General features: G+C 47.9%; 1 protein-coding gene across 1 annotated transcript in view; it reads right to left on the bottom strand.

Annotated features, from left to right (window-relative positions):
- Nucleotides 1-23,632, bottom strand: part of Xylb (xylulokinase) — a 40,245-nt gene extending 16,613 nt beyond the window's left edge. Inside the window, exons 1-15 of the mRNA XM_076869102.2 lie at nucleotides 23,529-23,632; nucleotides 22,342-22,424; nucleotides 20,445-20,514; nucleotides 18,417-18,497; nucleotides 15,836-15,922; nucleotides 15,125-15,253; nucleotides 13,379-13,444; nucleotides 11,255-11,327; nucleotides 9,902-10,020; nucleotides 6,976-7,057; nucleotides 5,554-5,594; nucleotides 4,851-4,966; nucleotides 3,966-4,081; nucleotides 3,203-3,276; nucleotides 901-997 (exon numbers count right to left, since the gene is read on the bottom strand). Of these exons, the coding sequence (XP_076725217.1) occupies nucleotides 901-997; nucleotides 3,203-3,276; nucleotides 3,966-4,081; nucleotides 4,851-4,966; nucleotides 5,554-5,594; nucleotides 6,976-7,057; nucleotides 9,902-10,020; nucleotides 11,255-11,327; nucleotides 13,379-13,444; nucleotides 15,125-15,253; nucleotides 15,836-15,922; nucleotides 18,417-18,497; nucleotides 20,445-20,514; nucleotides 22,342-22,424; nucleotides 23,529-23,585 (1,291 nt within the window). The 5' untranslated portion in view covers nucleotides 23,586-23,632. The remainder of the gene's footprint in view (nucleotides 1-900; nucleotides 998-3,202; nucleotides 3,277-3,965; nucleotides 4,082-4,850; nucleotides 4,967-5,553; nucleotides 5,595-6,975; nucleotides 7,058-9,901; nucleotides 10,021-11,254; nucleotides 11,328-13,378; nucleotides 13,445-15,124; nucleotides 15,254-15,835; nucleotides 15,923-18,416; nucleotides 18,498-20,444; nucleotides 20,515-22,341; nucleotides 22,425-23,528) is intronic.
- Between the last annotated feature and the right edge of the window lie 790 nt (nucleotides 23,633-24,422).

Below are 24,422 nucleotides of genomic sequence, written 5' to 3'. Positions count from 1 at the left end.
CCTCTAAAGAACATGTGTATACATTTCTATTGTGCATTTACATAGAAGTAAGATTGCTGGGAAAGTGGATATCCAGCTTTAGCAGATGCTGTCTAACGGGTTTTCCAAGAGGTTTATCCAGTGCTTATTTTTATAGCATCCTTTTACAGGGTTGGTTCAAAGACATAATAAAGCATATCCTACACAGAACATGAACTGCCCATAAAAGGCTCCTAAGGGAGCCCTCAAGCAAAGTGGCTTCAGAGGTTTTTGACCTTCTCCAGTGACAACAGTTGTTTCTCAGAGGGACAAATACATCTCAGAAACCTGAATTCTATGGTCATCAAGTCTCGTTTCCTCTCAGAACCTCAGGCCATTTCAATACCATCAGTTATGGGAACCCATTGATCTTCTGGAGTCACCTACCCCACAGTTCAAGTTCTCATGAATCCCTTTCTCTTCCTGGTTGCCTCCCTTTGAGCCCTGGGTCACGCCAGTCCTCTGAGTTTTGATGGTGGTACTGAATCCCCACTTGTCCTGGCCCAAGCAGAAAGTCCCAGTCATGGCCCAGAGTAGAGCCTGCCACTTGCACTGCCCATGTCCCTGGGATCCAGAGCTCAGGATGCCTGGTCTGTGGCTAGGCACTCGGGATCCTTTTTGAGTCCTGTGGTTCCTGGCTAAGAAAGCAGGCTCCTGGGGAAGCAGCTGAGAAGCAGGCTAACCGTCTCCTCTTCCACACCTGCCCACGGAGGCAGGCAGACTCATTTTATCACCACCCCCCACCAGGGTCAGGCTCCACCACCCTCCTGTGTGAGGCCCCCTGTAACAGACTTAGACACTGTCCTGCCTGCCCTGGGCCTGAGGTGTGACCTGGGCCCTGGGCCCCTACTCCAGCACACATCCTGCCAGCAGTTCACTTACTGACTCGGTAGCCCAGGCCTTCTGCATGAATCCTCTTGGCCATGAATTGTCCTTCGATCAGTGCTCGAATTTCCACATCTCTGGGGAATGCTGGGACCTGATTCCATGAGAAGGTAGGCACACAGTGAGGAACTCCCAACGCCTACTGGTGTGCAGGTGTGCGTGTGTGTGTATGTGTGTGTGAGAGAGAGAGAGATCTTTTTCAACAACACACCAGAATTAGAGTAGCTGGTCTCTTCAACCACTAATTTCACCTGTCACATGCACAAACAAAAAGAAACACAGAGAGAGAGAGAGAGAGAGAGAGAGAGAGAGAGACTCGCATCTCATGTGTGTAACACTTTAGGGAGTCAGAGGCCTCACAGAGCTCAGTGTCAGGCAGCCAAGGGTTAAAGTCTGACCCCACCAGTCAGTTCTGTGATCTTGATTTGTTTCCATCTTGCTGAGCGTCATTCTCTTTCTTAACAAGACTGAGGTAAGAGGGGCACCTGTTTCTTAGGCTTGTTATAATGATCGTATCAAATGACAGCCTGATAGATGTAGTTAATACTTGATAGGTGAGAGCCATGACTTATGGAGCTGAGGGGCATTGGGCAAGCTGACACTGATGGGTGTCTCCCCCAAGCTCTACCCTGTCTCCCTAGGACCTGAGACCAAGAATAGAACCTGCCGCCTCCCTCCCTCACCAACTACTATGCTCTAGCCTTCCCTCCCTGGAAGCTTACTCCAGCCCACAGTGAGAGCCTCCCCATCCTTCAGGTCTTAGCCTAAGGGCCCTTTTTCAGAGAGGGCCACTCGGATCACACCACATGGGCAAGCCCCAGCCCACCTCCTGCTCTCTCCTGCATCACCCCTGGAGTGGTGTATGTTTTCCTTTACCTGCTTACTGTCCATCTCCTTTCTAGACTGTGGACTCCACAGAGCCAGGACCACCTGTGTCTTGCCCTCCTTTGTGTCCCTGGTGCCTGACACCAATCAGACATGTCTGCTACCTTCTCCTTGCCAAAGCTGGGACTGACATGCCTAAGAGAGCAGACATATCTTCTGTCTCTCTCTCTCTCTTTCAGAGGATCAAGAGGAAGTCCCTTCATTTCATATAAAGTCACTATGGTTTGGGTCATAAAGGTCATGTGCTAGCTAACAGCTTGGTCCCCAGCTGACGGCACTGTTGGAAGGTGGTAGAAACTTTAGGAAATGAGGCCTAGTTAGTGGAAGTAGGTGGTGGTAGAGAAATGCCTTTGAAGGTTTTATTTTGTCCTCACCCCACCCCCTGCTTCTGGGTCACCACAAGGTAAGCAGCTTTACTATATCATGCCTTCCCTGCCAGGATGTTCTGCCTCATCACAGGCCACAGTCAACCAAGCCAAGTAACCATGCGCCAAAACCTCTGAAACAGTGAGCCAAAATAAATTTTTCCTTTTTTAAATAATTTTTCTCAGGTATTTTGTTATAGTGGTGGAAAGTTCATTAATTCGAAAGCTTTCCATTTAAACCAAATATGTTATGCCACTGTCAGCTATCCATTCCAACGCCAACCTGTTACAATGATTATAAATAGAGTGTCTTAAAGAGGTTCATCCACATTTAACGGGATCACAGCAACTCTTAGGTCCAACCCAAAAATGGGATGATGACTCTTGGGTAACTATCAGAAAAGTTAATTCCAAACCCACCGACTAAATCCCTCCTGGGAGAGGCCATGTGGTGAAGGAGAAAGAGAACAGTGGCTTCTGAGGCAGAGAGAATTGGGTCTGTCCCTCCTGCATTCACTGTCACTTTGTGACTTTGGGCAGGTTAAGCCTAAGCCTCAATTTCTCCATCTGTAAAGAGGAATGATCATGCCTACCTCCTGGGATTGCTTTTAAGAAGTAAATGAATGTTGCAGAAAACCACAAACACAGTGCCTGGAACCAAATAGTGCTCAATAAACGTAGTATCTCCCATCCCATAGGCTTTTCTTCTACAAGGAAGCAATTTTTGACTTTAAAATCTATGAGCCATTGGTAGGTGTAGGGTAAGGCTCAACAAAGAAACAAGCTCCGTGACACTCAGTGGCAGCAAGGGAGCGAGTGTTAGCTCAGAGAGCACTCAGGTTTCCCATGCTCCTCCTTGGGAGAAAGGGTGGTGTCTGTCTTAGACCCTGCTACCTCTCCGGCCTCTAGAAGGTGGGCTACACACGCAAAAATTTCTGTTTCACCAGTGGATGGGGGGAAATGAAGTCCCCAAAAGTAGCACAAATTGACAGGCAACTGTTCAATTTAACACTCAGAACTGGAATCAATGCAGCTAGTAACATACCTACCTCATGGTTTTCTGCATTAAACCTATGACGCCCAATAATTTCAGGGGTGATCTCCATTACATCAAAATAAAAACCTGAAACAAAACCAGGAAGAGATCAGCTGTCAGGCATCAAAAACAAAGATTATCTTCTCAACAGTCTTAGAAAAGGGCAAGGCGAAATGACCCATATCCATGTCCACAGATGAGCCTTGGGAATATTTTCAGTTCCTTCTTTCCATCAGAACAAAAGGAGACCCAGAAAGGCCCAAGATAGGTTTTCCTAGAAGTGACTTCCCCTGCCTCCTGGCAGCCCATTTAAAGAAATGTCTACCTAACCCTCCTGAAATACCAACACAGGTTTCACCAAGGGAGGCACATCCTCTCCCTGCTCAGAGGCCTGCCCAGGTGCTGGGTACCTTTCCTAACAGAACCTTGTGTCCACGCAGAAAGCTGTGTATAGGGAAGTACCAGGGTAGGGGAGATATTATGTATGACATTTCTGATGCTGTCACCAGAGGCTTCAAGGAGGTCAGAAGAGGCAGCTATGGCCTGACCTCCACCCAGTACACTGGGCAGTGGCCAACAGCTGTCTCAGGACTCTCACTAGAACATGAGATAACACAGCAGCTTTTGAGGTCTACGGACTAGAAGTATGGACAAACAGGACTCCCCTGGACTTCTCCATGGGCCTCCTCTCCCCCAACTCCTGGGGCTCCAGACCCTACCCCTCCAGCAAACAGCTACTGCCCATTTGTAGGCCCAGGCATCACTAAACAGCCTACCCAGGTTTCCGCCGTTCCCCATCTCTGTGGACTGCAGTGCCTTAGAGAACTCACTCCAGGAACAGGAAGCACATTCATTGCGGATCTTCTCTCTCATGAGGGAGCCATTTTTAAAGCTGCAGAAGTGTACACAACTCTGAGCACTGGACCCATGGGTTTTGGAAGAGTCTCAGGCAGAGAGGCTGTGGGTGAGGCTGGAGCACAGCCTACAGGCAGAACATAGCAGGGAACCAGAACCTCCAATGTCTGAGGCTTTGATCCAAGTTCCAGGATCCTGGCACATCCCTAAGAGGAGCTGGAATCACTTGTCTCAGGCTGTTTACACAGGAGGCTACCATAAAGGAGCCCAGGCAGAGTCAGGGAGCTGGAGTATCTATACAACAGGATGGGGTTGATAGGCTGACTAACCTACAAATCCTCCATAGATCTTGGGGCTTAGCTTCTTAAGGTTTCCAAAGGCTTATGGTCAGATCACAGAGCCCAGGCCTACTACTGTGAGAACGGTCAGGAAGCAGTATGTCCCTCTCACTATTTGATGAGGGTCTACCATGAGCTAGGCACACCACAACACTATCAAGTCAACAATCTTAGTCTCTCCATTTTATGAGGAAGGTATGGCTGAGATATGCCATGGGGTTTGCCCAGCACCACACAGGATATAGAAGTGGTAGGGTCAGAATTTGAACTTAGGTTTGGAGGATCCCAGGTTTTAGGCTCTTCCCCACCCAACTCAGATGTTGGCAAGAGCAGATAGGTCCCGGGGGTCTCAGTTGCCCATCTGAGCCTGCTTAGTGGAATGACTTGAGGTGCCCAAGATGTGCCAGATCTCCCCATCCCTCCTTGACCCCACCCCAGGGAATGGTAACAACCCACACCCAGGCTTACCACAAGAGTGCCATGTAGTGCTGAGGGTCAACTGGATTGCAGAAGATGTGGCCTTCTAGGGCAGGTGAGGGCTCCTGGAGCCAGAGAAAGAGGGTGTCGCTGGTGCCCAGACTGACCTGGGGCAAGAAGGGCAGAGGTGAGAGGGCTTGGGGCTTTGCTTGCAAATGCTTCTTTTCTGCCAGTGATGTACTCTGCACTTCTCCCATCTTGACTGCATCGCTTCACTCCTCATATTGCAGGCCTCACTTGAGATGAAATGCTACTTCCTCAGACACCTCGTCTGACCCTCCCATACCAGATGAGTCAAAAGTCAGCTCCCCAGATGCAGGCTCTGGTGGACCTCCTTTACTAACTTTCTAGAACTTACCATAGCTGCATCAAAATAATGGTGTAGGTGGTGACTTTTCCCAAATGACTTCTCTGCTAGATGCAGGAAGGCATGAGTTACGTCCTCCTCTTCACCTGGGGAGCTCTCAGCCCTCATGTCTGACCCTTGGCCACTTTGCCCACCAGACTGGTCACCACTGAGCAGGCAGGGTTTTGCCTACTCATGAAAGAGTGATGACCTTCTAAGGAAGGAGATGTAGGTCCCCCCATACCCTTTAGGGAACAGAAGACCCTCTGATAGATAGTAAAGATGCGAAGACCCAGCACCCTGGTCCCCAGGGCAGAAAGAGCCTGTGGGAATGAGAAGTCACCTTACCGCAATGTCACCTTCCTCCAGCCTCATGCCTGCCAGTGATGCTGAGAATAGGAGGGGAACCTCTGGTTAGCTGGAGGCCACACAGGAACCACGAAGCAAACCACAGTGCCCCCCCAGACAACAGCACAGACCCCTATCTCCCACTCCAACACAGGAGCAGGGCAAGCTGATGGCTCAGAGGCCCAAGAGAAGGTTGCTGGCGTCAAAGGGTAGAGTCTCTGTGGTCATGAACTCTGATCTGGGCTAGGAAGTCTCTTCCCTAAAGGGGTTCAAACTCCACACCACTGTCAGGCACTCTACAGAGTGCTGAGAAACAAAGGGGCCAGGACGAGACACCAAGAATACACATGGCAGAGAAAGATGAAAGCAAGGCAGAGTGTGGGCAGGAAGGGACCAAGGTTGTGCAGATTGGACCTTAGACGGGAGGACCACAATAACAATCCTCATCTGCATGTTTGCTGGTGTACCCCAGTACTAAAAGAAGACCTGATATATAAGCAGGTGCTCACTACATGCTCAGTGAAGGGACAAACAACTGAACAAGAAGTGGGGGGAAGAACAGGCACACTCAAGCTCTGCCGGTGAGATGCAGTCGGCAGTGGCTGCCAGAAGCCTTGGACCCAGGCCACCTCTGAGACCTGACTCTGTAGTGACAAAGGGACAGGGCAGAACGTGCATCTCAGGCTGTCTGCACTGCCTAAGCACTGGAAGAACACCAACTGCCCATCCACAGGGGATCAATGAAATAAATTCTGGGACAGCTGAACCTTGGACCACCAATAAAATGAGGTTGCCCAAGTTGATGAGAAAAAACAAAACAAAACAAAACAAAAAAAAAACACCGCTGCTTATTTATAAGCATAGGAAGAAACTGGAAGGAGAGGCATCATAATCTTAACCCTAATTTGGTATTTGGTGGCACTTCAGGAAGGGGCTGCTTTACCGAGGGTGGGGCTGAAGGCCAGTGGTCAGGGTGCTACTCAGTGTGGCTCACCTGGTCTTTATCCAGGAACCTCAGAAGCCCCTTTGAGGAAAAGTAGAGAGGCCATGGAAGGAGACAAAGTGTCCAGGTGAGGCAATGAGTCATTTAGAGATCGAATGACCTGGCAGAAACTCAAAACCTGGTCCTAGAGGAGGGGAAGGGGGAGCTGAGGCATTAGCTTGGAATGAAAAGAGGCTGGGGGTGAGGCGGGCACAATGACCTTCTTTCATCACCCCTCACCTGGACGGAGTAGACGGACTGGCAAAGCAGTTCTTGAGGGTAGTCAGGACGCAAATGGGGCAGGGACAAGGAGGCAGATTTTGAAAATCAAAAGGGACAGCACAGAAGGGCTTTTACCAAGAGACTGGACTGGAATTCTCAGAAGCCTAGCACGGACCCTACAGGTCCAGTTGGAGAGGGAAATCCTCCAAAGCACTCACCTGGATTGTCACCAGTGAAGGCCACTACTTTGCATCCTGGAGAAAATCCATAGCGCTGGACATAGTAGGAAGAAATGACTCCCTGAGGAGAAAAAGCACATGTGCTCTGTTGAGATAAATCCCGCCTACTCAGCACAGCTGTCCACACCTCAGGCCATGAGAGTGTTCCGGGGCTCTGGGTCGCTGGAGCTGAAGGAATCTTCTGCAAAGCCTGGGGGTGTATCACTCCCTGTCACAAACCAGGCATGTCCTTCCTATTCACAAATCACTGGAGGAGCCCAATGCAGGTTTGAAATCACAAGCATCAGGACCCACAGAAGACCATTTATTGGATTTTGAGACTCAGGGCAGTTAGAAAAAAAACAGTCCCCAACTTGTACTTGCTTTGTAAGCTCCAAAGTCTAGATACAGCATACAAAAAAAAGTAATACAGCACCAGTTAAAAAAAAAAAAAAAAAAACAACTCATGGAAGTTGATAGTACCTTACACACTTACTTATGATCCCAGCCACTGGATTAACAATAATCAGATATGCTAGTGCAGAGAACAATGTTCTAAAGAAAATAAACCAAAAAATGGCAGTGGTGGGGGAGGGGACCCATCCAGGAACCACAAGACACTATGGGATAAGAGCATAGGATAACCCCCAACAGACGAATATGCTAGAGAAGGCAGTTATAAAATACAGAATATGTTCTCCATTCTTTGACTATATTGTAGCTTCAAAAGTCTAAAATAAATGAAGATTTCCTGGTGTCTGGGAAGAAAATTTTGCTCCAGCCAGAAAAATTTTAGATGCCCATCAGAACAAGCTAATACCTGGGAAAACTGATATCTCTATTTAGACTGCCTCCGAAACCAGAGCCTGAGACAGGGGTTGCATGCAGGTGGTTTGTTTGGGGATGTGATCCCAGGAGGCAGGAGTGGGGACTAGGAAAGACAAACAGGGAAGGAGGGCAAGTTGGCCCAAGGATCATCACTGTGGGCAACTGAGGCTCAGACCACAGAGGAACCTCCAAGAGCTGGAAATGGACAGAGGAATGGCCTCCTGGGGACAGAGAGGGAGGAGTGGTTACCCATCCACAGGCTCCCTCACCTCACCGATGACAGGGGTCCTGTGGGGTGTTAACATCTTGCACCTCCAAGTTCCCAGAACACAAACACAATCAGAGAAGCCCCAGAATGGAAAGCGAGGAGATATAGATCAGCCAGGGGGCAGCAGGGGACACCTGTATGAAGCCACAGTGGCTTCCCCCATTGTGTGATATGTGACAAATGACAATGCACCTTTTCAGAATCAGTTCTCACTGCTTATCTCTGTACAGGCTCCTTCTTGGAGTCACTCATTCCTGGTACACAGCCAACAAAGCCTGTTTCCCTGGACAAAATGTTGCTCTCAATTTCACCTTAAACTTGAAGCCATGCATGGGATGGATGCCAACCCCGGGGATGAGGCTGCTTTGTCCTTCTGACATGCATGACCTGTCTAGCTGGGTCTTGCACCATTGGCTCCTCTGGGGTGAGCTGGTTCTTCCTTCAGTCCTGGGCACTGGCCTCCATGGCACACTTTGTGTTATAGGGGTTTAGCTGTGACATTCTGCCCCATAATGGTAAAGGTGATTTTCAGAATGTCAGTGAGAATCCTCCAAGAAAAGTGCTTCTGTGGTTGAAAGTCCCAGTGGAGAATACTTCCCCAAACTCCATCTTCCTGGTGGCCTGTCCCTCTAAGCTCCATGATTCTCTGCAGGCTTCAGGGCCACTTCTCCTCCCTTCACATCCAACACTCTCACATGGAGTTCTTCCTGCTCATTCTGGCCATGTGGCATGTGCACCCCATCACAGGAGCTCCATAAGAAAAACAGCATTCTTCCCATTGTTCCAGATGAGGGAACTAAGGCACAGATTAAACAGAAGCAGTTCGTGGTAGATCTAGAACTCAGTCCAAGCAGTCTATGCACATCCGGGTTCCCTGGTATATCTATTTCCCCCAAGCCTGCCTGCTTCAAGCCTCAATAGTAGTCCCTAGCCCTAGAATTCCAGCAGTCTGCATTTTTTCCTCAGGTATGCAATCACCCAGAAACTCACCCCTGCTATGAGCCAGCAATCTATACATGCCCCCGAGTCCTGCTATGTGCAAGGTGCTGATCCAGATACTTTACTTTGACGTACATCAAATTCTTGTCTTAGACTAAACTGAAAGCCCCATGTGTCCACGCCTGTGAGTAAAATGATGAATGAGTGTGCCTGCACAGATGTCAGTGCTTCCCTGTAGCTGCCAGCTCTTTCAGGAGCCCCGATGAATAGGTAGGTTAGTCAGATAGTAAGCTACAAGCAGTTATAGCAACAGGCCCCCAAAAGATTTCTCTAAGTAAATGCAAAGTGCGCACTACTGCGTATAAACGGATGGCTCTGTCAAAACATTCCAAGCCTTATTATCACCCCAAATCCTTTGACTCAAGAGAAGTAGGAAAGGGGAAGGTGGGACAGTTTGAAATAGATAATTTCAAACTCAAGGGTTAAAAGAGAACACATCATCAGAATGTCACAGGTCTGACCCATGAACAAGTCACCTTCCAGATACCTAATTATCATAAAAGGACCAATAGGTTTGGCATTCTTTTGGTACCTGATTAGCATAAATATCTGAGCAACATCCCTACCCAGCAGTTATATAAGCCCCTAGATTGGTACACTTTGGTGGCAATCCTCTATTAGGATCTGTCTCACTCAGCGAGAGCTGTCCCCTTGGTCCCTCCTTTGTCCGTGAATTTCATTCTTCCAAGTTTGTGAGAAAAGCACCTGAGAAGGAGTCGCTGATGGCTTGCTATTAACTATAACACTATAGAGCTAAAGAAAAAAGAACACAAATGGGGATTGTAATGGCAGAAAATCCAGTTTAACTGTAGTTAGAAAGGGGGCACCTACCACAACTGAGCATGATGGTACCGGTACGCCGAGCTTCTCCTCTAAATGAGGGGCACAGGCACCAAGGCAAATCTGGGACCAGACTTTGTCTTGGATTTGTAACAAATTCATTCCAGAACCTGAAAAAGGAAGGAAACAGACAAACAAACAACAACAACAACAAAATAGAAACCTGTGAGAAAAGAACCTTTGGTGAAAATTGGCGAAAAGCAGATAATTGTCTTACAGCCAATGGTACCTGGGCCTCTTAATTCATAGAACGTCTGCAACATACCACACTGTTCTTGAACCAGAGAACCAGAGGACAGCAGGATCCCTGGAGCACATGGGGCATCCCTTTCTCCAAATGTCCTCACAGATCAAACACCACAGGCAGCCTGCAAATCTGTTGCTCCACATATTTCTTGGGTTTCTTTTTATTTTAATATTTATTTTTTATTTGGACACAATATCATCTTTATTTTATTTATTGATTGATTTTATGTGGTGCTGAGGATTGAACCCAGGGCCTCGAACATGCCAGGTGAGTACTCTGCCACTGAGTCACAACCTCAGCCCTATTTCTTGGGTTTCAAGGTGCCCCCTCAAAGGCAGCCCCAGAGCTGATATGGATCTGCCCACATGGATTTCACAAGTTCATGAACTGTTTTTTTTTTTTTTGGTACTGGGGATTGAACTCAGGGGCACTCAACCACTGATCCACATCCCCAGCCCTATTTTGTATTTTATTTAGAGACAGGGTCTCACTGAGTTGCTCGATACCTTGCTTTTTGCTGGCTTTGAGGGGGCACCTCATTCTACTGGGATTGCTCAATGTGAACAGCAAAATGAGGCAAAAGCAATAGCTTGTTGCTTCCAAAATTTCCAAGTAAAAGACTATGCAGCTTCTGCCTGACCTCCTCTCTTGCTTCCTTTCTTTCTCTTCCTCTCTAATGTCACTAATAGTCCTACAGAGGAGACACATTGTGAGGAACTATGGCCCCCTGTCAACAGTCCTGTGCAGGATCCTGGAAGGCTCAATCCTGTAGTTAAGCTTTCAAATGACTACCTCCCTGGCTGCCAGTTTGCCTGACACCTTGAGAGAGATCCTGAGCCAGAACCATCCAGCTAAGCCACTCCCACATTCCTGACCCTCAGGCACCGTGTGAGAAAATAAATACTTAAGGTCTTCAGCTACTAAGTGTCAGGGTCCTTTGTTACACAGCAAAGAAAACTAATACACTCCCTTCTTGCCCAATGATGAGACCTGCAAGATTAGCATCCACCCAGGGTGGATGGGGCTCTTACTGCCTGCATACCCACATGCCCACATGCACCCGGAACAAGCACCCAGTCAGCACTCCAGAGGCTTACCATCACTATAGTCAATGGGGGAGTAAGAACCAAGGAATAGGGAGGCAGCAAAGCTACTGACCAAAGAAATTCTCTGAAAAAGAAACAGTAAAAGGTTACTCGCTTCCACATACCTTAAGTTACTGAATACTTCTGACACAACAAGAAGAGAGTTTTAAATTGGGGAGGGAAGTGGAAACTTTGAGCAAAATCCAAGCAAACAGTGGAGACTGAGTATCCCAGATAAGAGCAGCTGGAATTCCAAGAACTGACTCTTGGGGAGAACACTCACCCTCTGCAATTTCTGACAGGCCATGGAACTGTCAAGGTCAATGAAAATACAAACCAAAAGCCCGTGAAAAATCTGTGCATAGAGAAGCTGATTTTCCATATAGAATCCATGGGCTGGGAAACATGTGCCCTGACTTCCTCCTCCACGGGGAAGAGGATGCGACCCCAGGACTCAGAATGAACCAAGACACTCCTGGAGATCTGGGATATAAGCTGGTCCCTAAGAACCCAGACCTTAAAATCATGTGACAGATGGAATCACTGACTGAACTTAAAGTGTCAGCCTGAGGAATCCACACAAGCATCATGGGCTCCAGAACTAGTGGACAGAGTGCTGCCACCTCCTGTCCCCATCAGGCCACCTTTATTCCACACACAGAGCTTGGGGCGGCAATCCCCCATGGCTAATGCAACAGAGTAATCTGGACCTTCAAATCATTAAATAATAGACTGTGTGTGAATTTCCAAGATTAAAAGGGTACTTTGAGTTTATTGTGAGATGGTCATCTTCTTATTACAAGGTAAAAAAAAATCAACAGCCAGGGTGCGGAGCTGCTTCTTGGGTAGCATTAAGTGCTGGCTTTTGGCAACTGGGCTGCCAGGAAGAATCTGGGTTCCTGTGATCCAGGTTGAAGGACCACAGCTGGAGATACAAAGCTCCAGTCCCACCTGTCTACGGAGAAGACCCTGACCCATGCCAATCAAGTGCCCAGCAGCCATGCCATCCTGCATCAACCATACAGGAAAGTGAATGGACAGAGAGCTCCAAGGCACCCAGATCTCCTCCTCAGGTGGTCTCAGAAAGACCCACATTCCCACCACTTCTTCCCTGCCCCTGCTCCGGACTCCTTCTGGTCATGAGAGCCCCTGACTTCTCCTTCTCACAAGGCTGTTGTTTTGGGCAACAGTCTGACAATGAGGGGAAAAAAGCAAGTTGAATACAGTCATGCACTGCTTAATAACAGGGATATGGTTTAAGAAATACGTCATTAGGCAATTTTATCATTGTGCGAACACCATGCAGGATATTTACACAAACCAAGCATACTACATACCCAGGATAGATGGTGGAGCCTACTGCTTGCTTCTAGGCTACAAATCTATACAGCATGTCACCATACTGAATACTGTAGGCAATAGTAACACAATGGTAAATATTTGTGTATCTAAATGTATCTTCTTTTTTGGGTACTGGGGATTGGACCTAGAGGCACTTTATTACTGAGCCATATCCCAGCCCTTTTGACAGGGTCTTATTAAGTTGCTCAGGGCTTCACTAAGTTGTTGAGGCTGGCAATACTCCTAAGTTGAGATCCTCCTGCCTCAGCCTCCTTAGTTGTTGGGACTATAGGTATATGCTACCACATCTGACTTCTAAACATATCTTAACATAGAAAAGGTACAAATATATTTTTTTTGCCTTTATGTTTTTATATAAGCATAGTTTTGGTATCTTCAGAATAACCAATACCAGAAACTCAAAAAATAAAAATAAAAAAAAACACTTTTAAGAGACTGGAAGTATAGCAGTTTTATTTACAGCATCATTGTCACAAACACATGAGAATGCTCTGCAAAGTTAAGACAGCTATAATGTCACTAGACAATAGGAGGTGTTCAGCTCACTGTAATCTTTCTTTTTTTTTTTTTCCCCACAGTACTAGGGAATGAACCCAGGGCCTTGCACATGCTATGCAAGCACTCCACCACTGAACTAGATCCCCAGCCTTATTTATTTTTTACTTTGAGACAGAGTCTTGCTAAGTTGCCTCGGCTGGCCTCAAGTTTGCCACCCTCCTGCCTCAGCCTTCTGAGTATCTGTGACTTTCAATCAAACATGAACATTGAACCAACCTCTGTGCGTGAGTAGGCCTCAGGGTTCTGCTGGTATGTCTTTGCAATCTGGTTTCCTGTAAAACGCTGAAAAAAGAGTGCAAATTCTTAGAAACCAAAATCCTACACAGAATAAATAACTCCGTAAAGAGAGTTTAACATAGCATGCACTGAATATTTGGTGGTAAAATAAAAACTTCTAAAAGGCCCCTAATCTGGAAATGCTTAGTTTCTGCTGAACAATCACACTGTGTATTTTAGTCTTTGGATCCTTAAAATGTTCTAGGTAATCAAATACTCTGGCAATAAACAATCCCCCTGTACCCAAAGGACACAGAAGTAACTTCTGGGCCTTCTGGGAGGGCCTCTCATTTGTCAGGACTGGACAAGCCTTCATGAACTGAGGCACTTTTATGCAGATATTCTCTCCATCCGACTTCCTCTTGTTTCAGGTGGCCTAAGATGGATTGATCCCCTAAACCTTGATTCCAGTGAGGTCACATGATCTATGGTGGCCAATCACTTGATCCCTGGGGCTGGGGCTGAAGTCAGCCAGGCACTGCACGGTCTTATATTCTCTGACTCCTTTCAGCTACAAAAATACCTACAGTGGTGTGCTCAGGTTGTAGCTCAGTGGTAGAACATTTGCCTAGCGTGTGTGAGGCACTGGTTTTAATCCCCAGCACCACATAAAATAAATAAATAAAATAAAGATATTGTGTCCATCTACCACCAAAAAAAAAAAAAAACCATAAAAATAAAAAATACCAACCAACAATGGAAGTGCTATTGCTATGTCCAGGTTTCAGAGAATGAGACTGAGGTTGCCATGATCATACCCATGTACAGTAGTAGCTTGATGTGAGTGAAAAACCAGCCTCTACCTCAGAGCAAAGCCTGTCCAAGGAAGGGACATGACCTTTGTCCTTGGAAAAACCCACAGAGCACTCCTGGGCACATTCCCACCCTGCTAAGTTGTTTATCTACAGGAGAGATCTGCTGCGCCAGGTGTCCCTGACTCAGTCAGGCTAGGTGGGGATCCATAGCAGCCACCAATCAGCATGAGACAGGGAAATACCTAGGATGCCAGATGACCCTCCCAGTGGTTTATGGTGTTGGGAAACCATGTAGTTCAGCATGTACACCCCTCTTGGCTTAAACCAATCAGTTCAAATGAATACCCCTTTTGTACTGACCAATCACCCCTACCCAACTTGTTCCCGCCAGTGAATGTGCTAATCATGTTTTAGAGTTGTTATTTGATTTTCCCGCGGTGTGTGATGATTTGCTATGATGTATGTGAAGTCCCATGTGAAGTCCCTGCCCTCTCCAAAAAAATGTATAAAACTGCTGCAAACCCTGGGCTCGGGGCCTCTCAGGGTCACCAGTTGCTGTGTGTGTGTGCGCGGAGGACCGAGCTAGCTCGCAATCAACACCTTTTTGCTGCTTACATAGATCTTGGGTCTCTGGTGGTCTTTGGGGGTCCCGAATTCGAGCATAACAGTGAGTAGCTTAGCTCGGTTCACATCCCAGCCTGACCTGGGAACTCATGGGAAGAGGCTGCCCTGGCCTGGTACGTGCACAGGGAAGCAGGACAACCTGGATCAGGAGGCCGGGACACCATGTCCCATTCTGGCTCCCTTGGGTAGCACCAGGACCATTTCACATGACTCCCACAGAAGCTGGTTGCCCACTCCACCCTCCTAGACACCCATTTTTAGAGAAAAGATCTGCCCTACTCCCCAGCCCATTGTGGGTGCTGCCCACCTCATAGGCGCGGGACCCTGTGAGGCAGCTGAGAGACTGGGCCCCACCCACGGCGGCCTCCAGCTGGCGGCACTGGGCTGTGGTGCTGGAGTCCATCCACACTGGGCTGTCGCTGATGGAGAAGCAAGTCTGGAAGGAAGCACAAAGGTGTAGACTTGAGCTCCACGGTAGACTCAAAGAGCAGGTATAGCACTTCTTCCCAGGGTGCCCTTGGGAGACCCATCAATGGCAACCCTTTGGCCTGGCCCAGGGGGGTCTCTCCCTGAAGGCCTAAAGGCAAAGGCTCTTCCAGGGAGGGCACCTGAGCACAGCAGACAACACTAGAGACTAGCAGGGAAGAGCTACAGCTCTAGTCAGGTGCAGGTTTTTCAGGGACTTCTGGAACTCAGGAGAAAGGGGGAAGGCAGAGCCCCTGACTTCACAGCATGCACCAAGGGGAGATTCCCAAGGGGCATGCAGAGAATGGCTCAAAGTCATTTTGGGAGGAAGGAACTTATGTGATGCAGGTCATTAGCATCTGACCCCTTGCCCAGACAGTGGGGAAACTCCACCTGGGGAGGCAGGACAGACCACCCACAGAACTACTGCTGAAGCCCACTCCTTATACTCTCAACAATGCATAAAGCCCCAGACTTCCAGGCCCACAGGAGTTGGGGCCCTTCTGCCCTCTCTGTTGAAGTTTCTCAGACTCACAGACATGGTGACAGTTACCTTCAGCTGCTGGTGTAATGGGAGGTCTGGTGACAGTGCCGTCAGTGTCAAGCTGGCCCCAGTCTTCCAGTATATGCTTCCGTGTTGCTGTTGAAGGGAAACCCAAGCACATGCTCATGTGATCACACACTGGTATCACAGCCTCCTGGAGACACAGAAAGTCCCAGACCACACACCAAAGAACTGGGCTCCAAGCCTGTCTCTGCAAAGTCTTAGTTAAAGATCTCATCACCTTTATGAGATTTGGTTTTCATTTCAATAAAATGGGAAAGAACTCTGCCCTGTCACACAAAAACTTATAGTAAGGTTCTAAGAAAGAATTACTCTTCTGTATCTTGGTGCCTGTTGTAAAACTGTATTTAAATGTACTGATTGCAACATTACCTAAAATTCACTCATCCTACTCATTCAATCAATTGAGCCCCTAGATCACACTAGACATGGGACAGATGAAAAGGAGATTATTGACTGTATTTCTCAGGATATTGGAGTTAAGTCAGGGGAAAAGATACAAATGTATAATCACAAAACCCTGTGGAGCTGCAGCAACAGGGCTCTGAGAACACACAGAACCCAACCAGGTTGGAGTATAGATAAGTCAAGTGGGTGCTGAGTGTTAGGACAGAGTTAGGTACATGGGTGCTCCACAGAGAAAGCATGCACAGGTGAGAGCCAGCCTGGCAGGTCTGGTGAACGGTGGCATTCTAAGCAATGGGCCTTTTGCTAGAGCAGGACCTAGGCAATGGGATGGAAGGACAGGAGGCGGCCTGAGCACCCAGGATCTTGAAAACCAGGCTCAGGAGACTGGGATCATCTTGAAGGTGGTAGGAGCCATGGGTCTAGAGGGGAGTGCTGTGGCCAGGGCTGAGAGTATAAAAGGGATCATGGGAGTCAGGGAAAAGTAGGAAGGAGGCAGAGGAGCTGCAGCAGAGGCCTAGAGGGAAGTAATGGATACCTGGCCTGGGACAACAGAGACGGTGCTGGCAGAGACATGGTAGATTCAAGAGTTTCTTACAACTTGGATGTGGAGTGGGAAGATGGAGTAGTAAGGATGACACATGACTTGTACTTGGACAAGGAGTACAAGAGGACAATGAGAATTCCCTGAGAAAGGGAATCTGAAGAGAAGGAAGTATGGGGTGAAGACAGAGTACTCATTCTAGGACATTCTATTTGAGGCACTTGTAGGGTACCTAGTCATGGGGACTGGAGACATTATGGTTTAGAGACAATGCAAGAATTTCCAGAGGTGAAATGATTATGAGCAGTGTGACCTAACAGTGACTTAATCCACAGATAGGGATTAATTGGGCAGTAACTATAGGTAGGCAGGCTGTGGCTGGAGGAGGCAGGTCACTGAGGGTTTATATTTTGTCCCTGGAGAGCAGAGCTCTCTGCTTCCTGCCTGCCGTGTCCTGAACTGATTTCTTCTGTCATGCTCTTCCGCCATGATATTCTGCATCACTTGGGCCCAGAGCTAGGGGACTGAGACCCCTGAAACCGTGAGCCCCAAATAAACTTTCCCTTCTCTATGTTGTTCTTGTCAGGTCTTTTAATCACACTGATAAAAAAGTTGACTAAAACAGATGTCTAGGAAGGCAACAGGTGTCCAGGCCTGGGGTCCAGGTGAGAGGAAATGGATTACCAAGTAATCCTTTTAGTTTAATGAGAAGAAGAACAATAAATTCCTGTTAAGTCAGGTGTGGAGCAAAAGGCCTCTTTAGAAGTCCATCTAGTGAGAAGGTAAAAATCTAGTGACCCAGTGAGAAGTGAAGGGACTCCAGCACAGCACAGGGACTAGAGGATGAGACTGAAGGTGGTACTGACTTCTCTTTCTAACAGCTACATGAGCTTGGGCAGGTGACATCATTTCTGTGTGCCTCAATGTCCTTAGGTAAATGTCAATAATAATAAAAACCATAGATAACATTAAATAAGGTTTATTATGTCCCAGTATTCTCTATAAAATAATGTTCACATAACTCTATGACAGATGAGAATCTGGAGGCACTTAGAAGGCCTGTGACATTCTCCAGGTCACAGCTTGTAAATGACAAAGTTGGGCATGCCCAGAGCTCTTACACTGATCAACATAACCAGTACCCTCATAGAATTGCTACAGGGTCTAAGATAATAGACATGAACTCCTCAGTGCAATCCCTGGCCATACTAAAGGTTCAGTCAGCATTCTTTGATATTATTATGACTATGACTCCTACTACAAAAATTATTGCCATCATTAGTATCGTTTCTTATCTGGCTTTTACTTCCAGGAAACAGAAAAGCAATTTCAGTGCCCCCAAATAGTCATAATGAATTCATGTTGAAAGTTCCATCCTCTTTAGAGGACCTCTATTTGGTTCGCTCACCAAACTGTCCTATTTTACATGCTGCTTCATCATAAGAACTGTCCCAGATCCTTGTTCGATAAAGTAAGTCATACAGTCTCTAAGGTGAAATAGCTGGAGGCACTTTCACTAACGACAAAATGTGTGTCCCCAAAGGAGTCATCATCTTCTCACCCAGGCCATTGTCTCCAATAGCCACCCTCAGAGGACCGACATGACTATTGCACACAAACCTGGCCTGCCCCAGACAAGGCTAGGACTTGAGAGAAGTCAAAACCCGAAGCCTTCATCTTCTCCAAAATGATGTCCAGAGCCTGAGAAGAAGAACAGAATCCACCGTGACTACACTGAACTACTGAATCGGGTAAGCCACAGCCTCAAAATGGAAATGCAGTGCTTGCCATTACAGCAAGGGCTCTGGGCAGAGGAAGAAGGTCCTAAAGACAGGATCTGTAAGCACTAGAATATGTTAATTAAACAAGTAGGCATCAATCAAATAAAAAGGTCAACTATGCTAAAAACGTTTAAAATAAATGGAATCACAAACCACAAACCTTTAAGGTTTGTTCTTCAATTTGGGACTTCCAAGCACTCAGGAGAAGCAAAAACAAATCAGCTCAAATTTAGTTTTTTTTTTTAACCCACCATATTAATGATCTGACTTAACAGAGAAGTGATAAGCAAAGCAGGGGGAGAGCTCTTCCATTAAAGGAGGGCTCCAGGCCCAGACTCCTTGTGTCCAGGAGCCCAAAGTTGAGGATGTGGGTAGAGATGGTGGCCATTTGTCACAAGTCCCCGATCCACCCTCCAATATCTGGTTGCAATTATCTTTACAGCAAGACACCGAAGACATGGGTGGGGTAAATGGTGCGACCAACAGACCTTGACACTACCCCTAAGATTTCACAGCAGGAAGCACAGATTCACCTCAGCCTGTGTCTTCCCTGAGGACAGAGAAATCACTCCAGCTTTTGCTTGATCCTACTGTCCCTGCATCATGCTGGGAGGGCTCCCTCCAGCCCTGACTATGTTGCCAGCTGCGTCCCTGCTTGTCAAACCTTAGGCAGGGTCTAACAAATTAGGAACAGTTCCAGAAATCACCCTGACCCCCAACTGAAGCCTGGATCTTTCTTCTGTGCTTGCCTCCCCAATGAAGGCCTTTGTATATCAGATGCCCTTAATGTCATTTGTGCGACCTCTTAACAGTAAAGCTTGCCTCTAACTCCCTGAACCCCCACTTTGGCTCAGCTCTCTGAAGTACATTCCAGCTCTTCTATTAGATTAAAATCTATCCTTTATCCAATCCTCCAGTATATAAGTCATGGTCAGATGGATAAAAAAGAACTTATACTAGTTACTTTTATCAGGAAGAATTTAATACAGGAATTGGTTAACAGGTATCGGAGGACTCAAAAAAGCTTTTGGCAGATACATCAAATGCTGCCTGTTTGGCCTCTAGTTTCAGAGACTCTGGCCTCCCATGGGAAGTGAGGCAGTCCAAGCCCTATCATGCCTATCTGTGCTGTCTACATCCCTGGTCCTGGAGCCCCATGGGTCACTAGATCCAGCCACAGGCATCTTCCTTTCTTGTTAGTCCTAAGCAGGCAGGCTGATCTGAGCATGATTGGTCAGGCTCTAAGACACTAGTGTGAATGCCCACACCCTAAAGCTGAAGGGTCCAGAGAGAAAAGCATAACATTCCAAGGGCTGTTTGGAATTTAAGGTAGAAGACAGACCACAGCACCTGACTGATATTTCCAATTATCTTGGAAGGCTTTCTCTGTGGTATTTTAAAGATGGCACTGGTGAGCTCAGAGTGGTGGCATAAGCCTACTATTCCAGCTTCTCAGAAGGCTGAAGCAAGAAAAATCACAAGTTCCAGGGCGGCTTGGGAATAATGAGATCCTGTCTCAAATTAAATTTTGAAAAAAGTCTGGGGGTTTAACTCAGGATAGAGTTCTTGTCTAGCATGAATGAGGCCATGGGTTCTATCACCAGTACCAAAAGCAAAAACAAACAAATAAATATGGTACTAGCAGAACTTGGCAGCTGTGTGACTCTGGTACCTGGAAGTCCTTTGTGAGTCCTCTCACAAAGGCTAAGGCTGAACCTGCCCTAGGAACCAAACAGACTCCCTTAAACCATGAGGACCTGGTCTCAATAGATGCTCTCATGAGCTTCCACCTTGGGGCTTCCTAGTAAATCACTAAGACTGTCAGTGAGACAGGCTAGGGACAGAAGGAAAGGATGCCTGTGCTTACCTGGATCCACATCAGGACTGGAGAGGTGACTGTCAGCCTGTCCTTGTGCACATGAACACCACCCTGAGTCCTGCAGGGAGAACAGGAGAGAATGTTGGGGGAGCCTCAGAGCAGAATGACCAAAGTGAAGGGTGGCAGATGCTAGAAACTGGCTGATGAACAACACCCCCCCCCCCAGCTTTAAGTGGAACTCTGAGAGGGAAAGATGGAGAGAGAAGGCATGGAATCACCCAAGGTGGCCCAGAGGTGGCAATTCTTAGAAAGGATCTTCTAGGCATGAGGGTCTGGCCAGGGGAGGCATGGTGCAGAGGCCAGGAAGGAACTGGGAGAATGTGGGGATGAACTAAAAGCCCTCTGAAACCCCATGAGTTTGGAGAAGTCAGGGACAGCTTTACACAGAGATGCTACATATCTGCAGGAAGTTCTCACCTATCACAGCAGCCCCGGAGTGGTGGAGGGGTAGGTATGTGTGTGCACGCACAGTACTGGGGTTTGAACCTGAGGATGCTCTACTGCTGTGCTACATCTCTAGTCCTTTTTTATTTTTTGAGACAAGATCTTGCTAAATTGCTAAAGCTATCCTTGAACTTTGGATCCTCCTGTCTCAGCCTCCCAAATAGCTGGGATTACAGGTGAGTGCCACTGTGCTCCCTTACCAGGGATTCCTTGAACTGGAAGCCCTGGAAGTTTCCTGGAACCTTCTCCTCATCTTCACCCTTATCTCACCCCTAAAGGACCTTCCTGCAAAGAGCTGGTTTAATAAAATCCAACACTTACAATTATAAATTAATATTTTAAAATAGGTTCATAATCCACACCATCTATTAGACATCTTGTGATCTAACCATTCTATCCCTAATAGCTAAGAGAAAGGAAAGTATAAGTCCACAGAACTATTCACACAAGGCCAGGTGTGGTAATGCATGCCTATAATCCAAGCTCTGTCTTCTGGAGACAGGAAGAGTACAAGTTTGATGCCAAAAAAGGGAGAGAGGGAATGTAATGGCTTGAAAGCACTAAGCTCACTTAGCTTACAATTCTGTTGGTCAGACATTGGGCTGGGCTCAGCTGGGCTCACTGGTGCATCTGTGGTCAGCTAACAGTAGCTAGAGGGCTCTGCTGCTAGCTGGTTGGCTCTTGGCTGAGGAAGAGGGCAAGGAGGTGACATGTCTCTTATTCTCCAGCAGGCTAGCCTGATCTTGTTCAGGTGACACTGAGCAGGATTCTAAGAATAAAAGCAGAAGTTTGCAAGGCCTCTAGAAGCTTAGGCTGAGAACAGGGACAGTGTCACCAGCTGAGGAAGTAACTCCCTCTCTCAAGTACTTAGCATGTACAAGATCCTAAATTTGATCCTCAGCACCAAAAGGAAAAAAGAGAGAGAGAGAGAGAGAGGGAGAGAGAGGGAGAAAGTTCCAACACAAATACACAGGCATACTTTTTATCTCTCACATGATATTCTGTGCCACCTCAGGACTCTGAAAACAAGAAGGATGTCACCAGATGTGGCCCTTAGATTTCTGCCAGAACCATAAGCCAAAATAAACTTTTTATCTTTATAACTTACTCAGTCTGTGGCATTATGTCATCAGCAACAGAAAATGGACTGATAACAACCAGCACAGGGTCTGTTACAAAGCAGATTTCAAATGACACTTAAGACATGTAGGAATGAATGAGCAAATGGATGAATAGCATTGGGAAGAAATGGAGAAGAAAGTATTCCAGGTATAGAGAAAAAAGATACTCAGAGATCTGTCAAGATCACCATTCCTAAAATTTTATAAAACCATAACACCGTGGTTCATGAATGTAAATTTTGGAAGAAACCCAAAGCCACCGGCCCCCAACACACACACACACACACACACACACACGCACACACACACCAGGTACATACCCAAATTCTGGAAGGTCTTTGTCAAAATGCACACTGTCCTCATAAAAGACATTCAGCTCTGCATCAATAGCAACAACTTTCACCTGGAAGGCATTAAAAAAAAAAATAGCATAGAGTTTTCCTCAGCTTCTATACTGGCCCAGGAGTTACTAACATCACTAGGCAAGGTTCAGCCTAAACACCCCCTGGGAGGGTCGCTCCCCAAACAGCCAAAAGCCAAGACCCTCTAAAGGTAACCAGTACAGATGAGCTGGTTCCAGTGCCTGGCAAGGAATGGAGACAAAGGGGCAGGTGTCACTCATATCTGCAGAAGTCTGAGATACCAGGCAAGGCCCATGGGCTAGTCTCAACAACCATGATCACGATTTAGACACATTTAATGTCCTGATGACGCATATTTCCAAGCTCGGGAATTTAGTTCCTTTCCTGGACAGATGGGGAAACTGAAGCCTAGCAAGGCAACTGGAGTCCCCTGGACATTCCGCTTAGAGCTATTTGAGGCCTGTTCCCTTGGCCCATTTAAAGACGGGGGTTTTGACTGTATTTATCCCCCAGTACTTATAAAGAGGAGTCCCATGGCACATCCCATGCTCAGTTTGATGGCACATTTTAATTCTGCTCGCCTGTCTGCAGGACCTGAAAGTAGCACAGACCTCCTCTGGCCAGTAGTCCTGGGTCCACAGACCCAAGCACACTGGTGCACCCAAGGGCTGCCAAAGGAAGAAGCAAAGTCCATTTGTACATTGTGCCCATTTCGAAAAAGAAAAAAGAATGGGGGTAGGCGTTTGGAAGGGTGATCCATTTCAGGTCACGGGTTATACACGTAGCACGCACGTCTACCAGACTGTTGGCCTCACTGATTTGAATGTCTTCGAATCCCTACTACTCAGTGCCCAGGTCAGCAGGCGAACCGCCCCTCTCTGGACACGTCCCTGCTACGTGTCAGTTGGGTCCCGCCGGGGGGCGCCCGCCGTTTCCGGAAAGGCTGGAGTCTAGAGCGCACCTCTCAGGCAGGGCATCGCCCCGCAGCCACGCACCAGGAAGGGGCGCTTGAGCCCCGGGAAGCTCCAAAGTGCGGCGCACCCGCTGCTCGGCCCAGGGATCCCAGAGCTCGGTGCCAGCAAGCCCGCGCCGCGTAGCGGAGGCGATGGCCCCGCCCCGCAGGCAGTGGGGTCCTGCGACCGTACCTGCTGCGTGCTGAAGTCCCAGCCTAGGCAGCAGCTACGAGTGACGTGCTCCCCCATGTCCCTGAAAGGTCCGGCTGAGCGATCGTCCGTGAGTCCGTCTCGCGGCGTGACTGTGACCGCGCTCCAACGCCCAGGCTGCCGGGCCCGCCCCTCGCCCCGCCCGGCGGGACTGTGGACCGGAGTCACGAGGCGGGCTTGCGCTCTGGCGCCGCCTGCGGGGGCACAAGAGCTGGGACCGCGTCTGGCCTGGGCCTCTGGCTTCGCACCTGTGCAATAGACCGTCGTGTAGCCTGAGCAGCCCACTTCCCTCCCAGGTTCATGGGGATGCCATCCTCATCTGCTGTCAACACCAGCCTGCCCTAACGCGCCCGGCTTGCCCCGAGAACTCCTGACCCAGAGGTTTCACCTTTAACCTAATTTGTCCCTGCCTGGCCCTCTGGTGGCCCAGGTTCTGAGAATCCTCCAGAGCTGTCTCTTGGGTACTGGAGTAGCTGTTCAATCATGGTGGTGACTCAGGGGTCTCAAGGAAAAGTGCCCTGGAGTTGGAGGTTCTGTGTCCTGGAGGCTCTGTCCAGACTCAGCTCATCAGAGTGTTTCCCCATTGTGTCACATCTCATTCTCTATTTAAAATCAGAGCTGATGAGGCCACCACGGATGGGGCTCATTCATTCCTGTTGCTAGCTGGTATTGATGGTCCAATGTGTGCCTATGGAGAGAGACAAGAACCAAAATCAGACCCACTGCCTTCAGAGAGCTAAAGTACCTTCTTGTTCCAAGGACCAACTTCTTTCTAGAAGCCCTACAAAACACCCACCTGTTTGAAACCTTTCCCGGGCCTCCAGAGCAATGGTCTGTTCGCTGTCTCTCTTACTGGCTGAACTTGAACTGCTTAGC

This window comes from Callospermophilus lateralis, chromosome 1 (genome assembly GCF_048772815.1).
Source record: "Callospermophilus lateralis isolate mCalLat2 chromosome 1, mCalLat2.hap1, whole genome shotgun sequence".
Taxonomy (NCBI): Eukaryota; Metazoa; Chordata; class Mammalia; order Rodentia; family Sciuridae; genus Callospermophilus; species Callospermophilus lateralis.
Note: the sequence above shows the minus strand (reverse complement) of the source record. Positions and strands in the feature narration are given on the sequence as shown.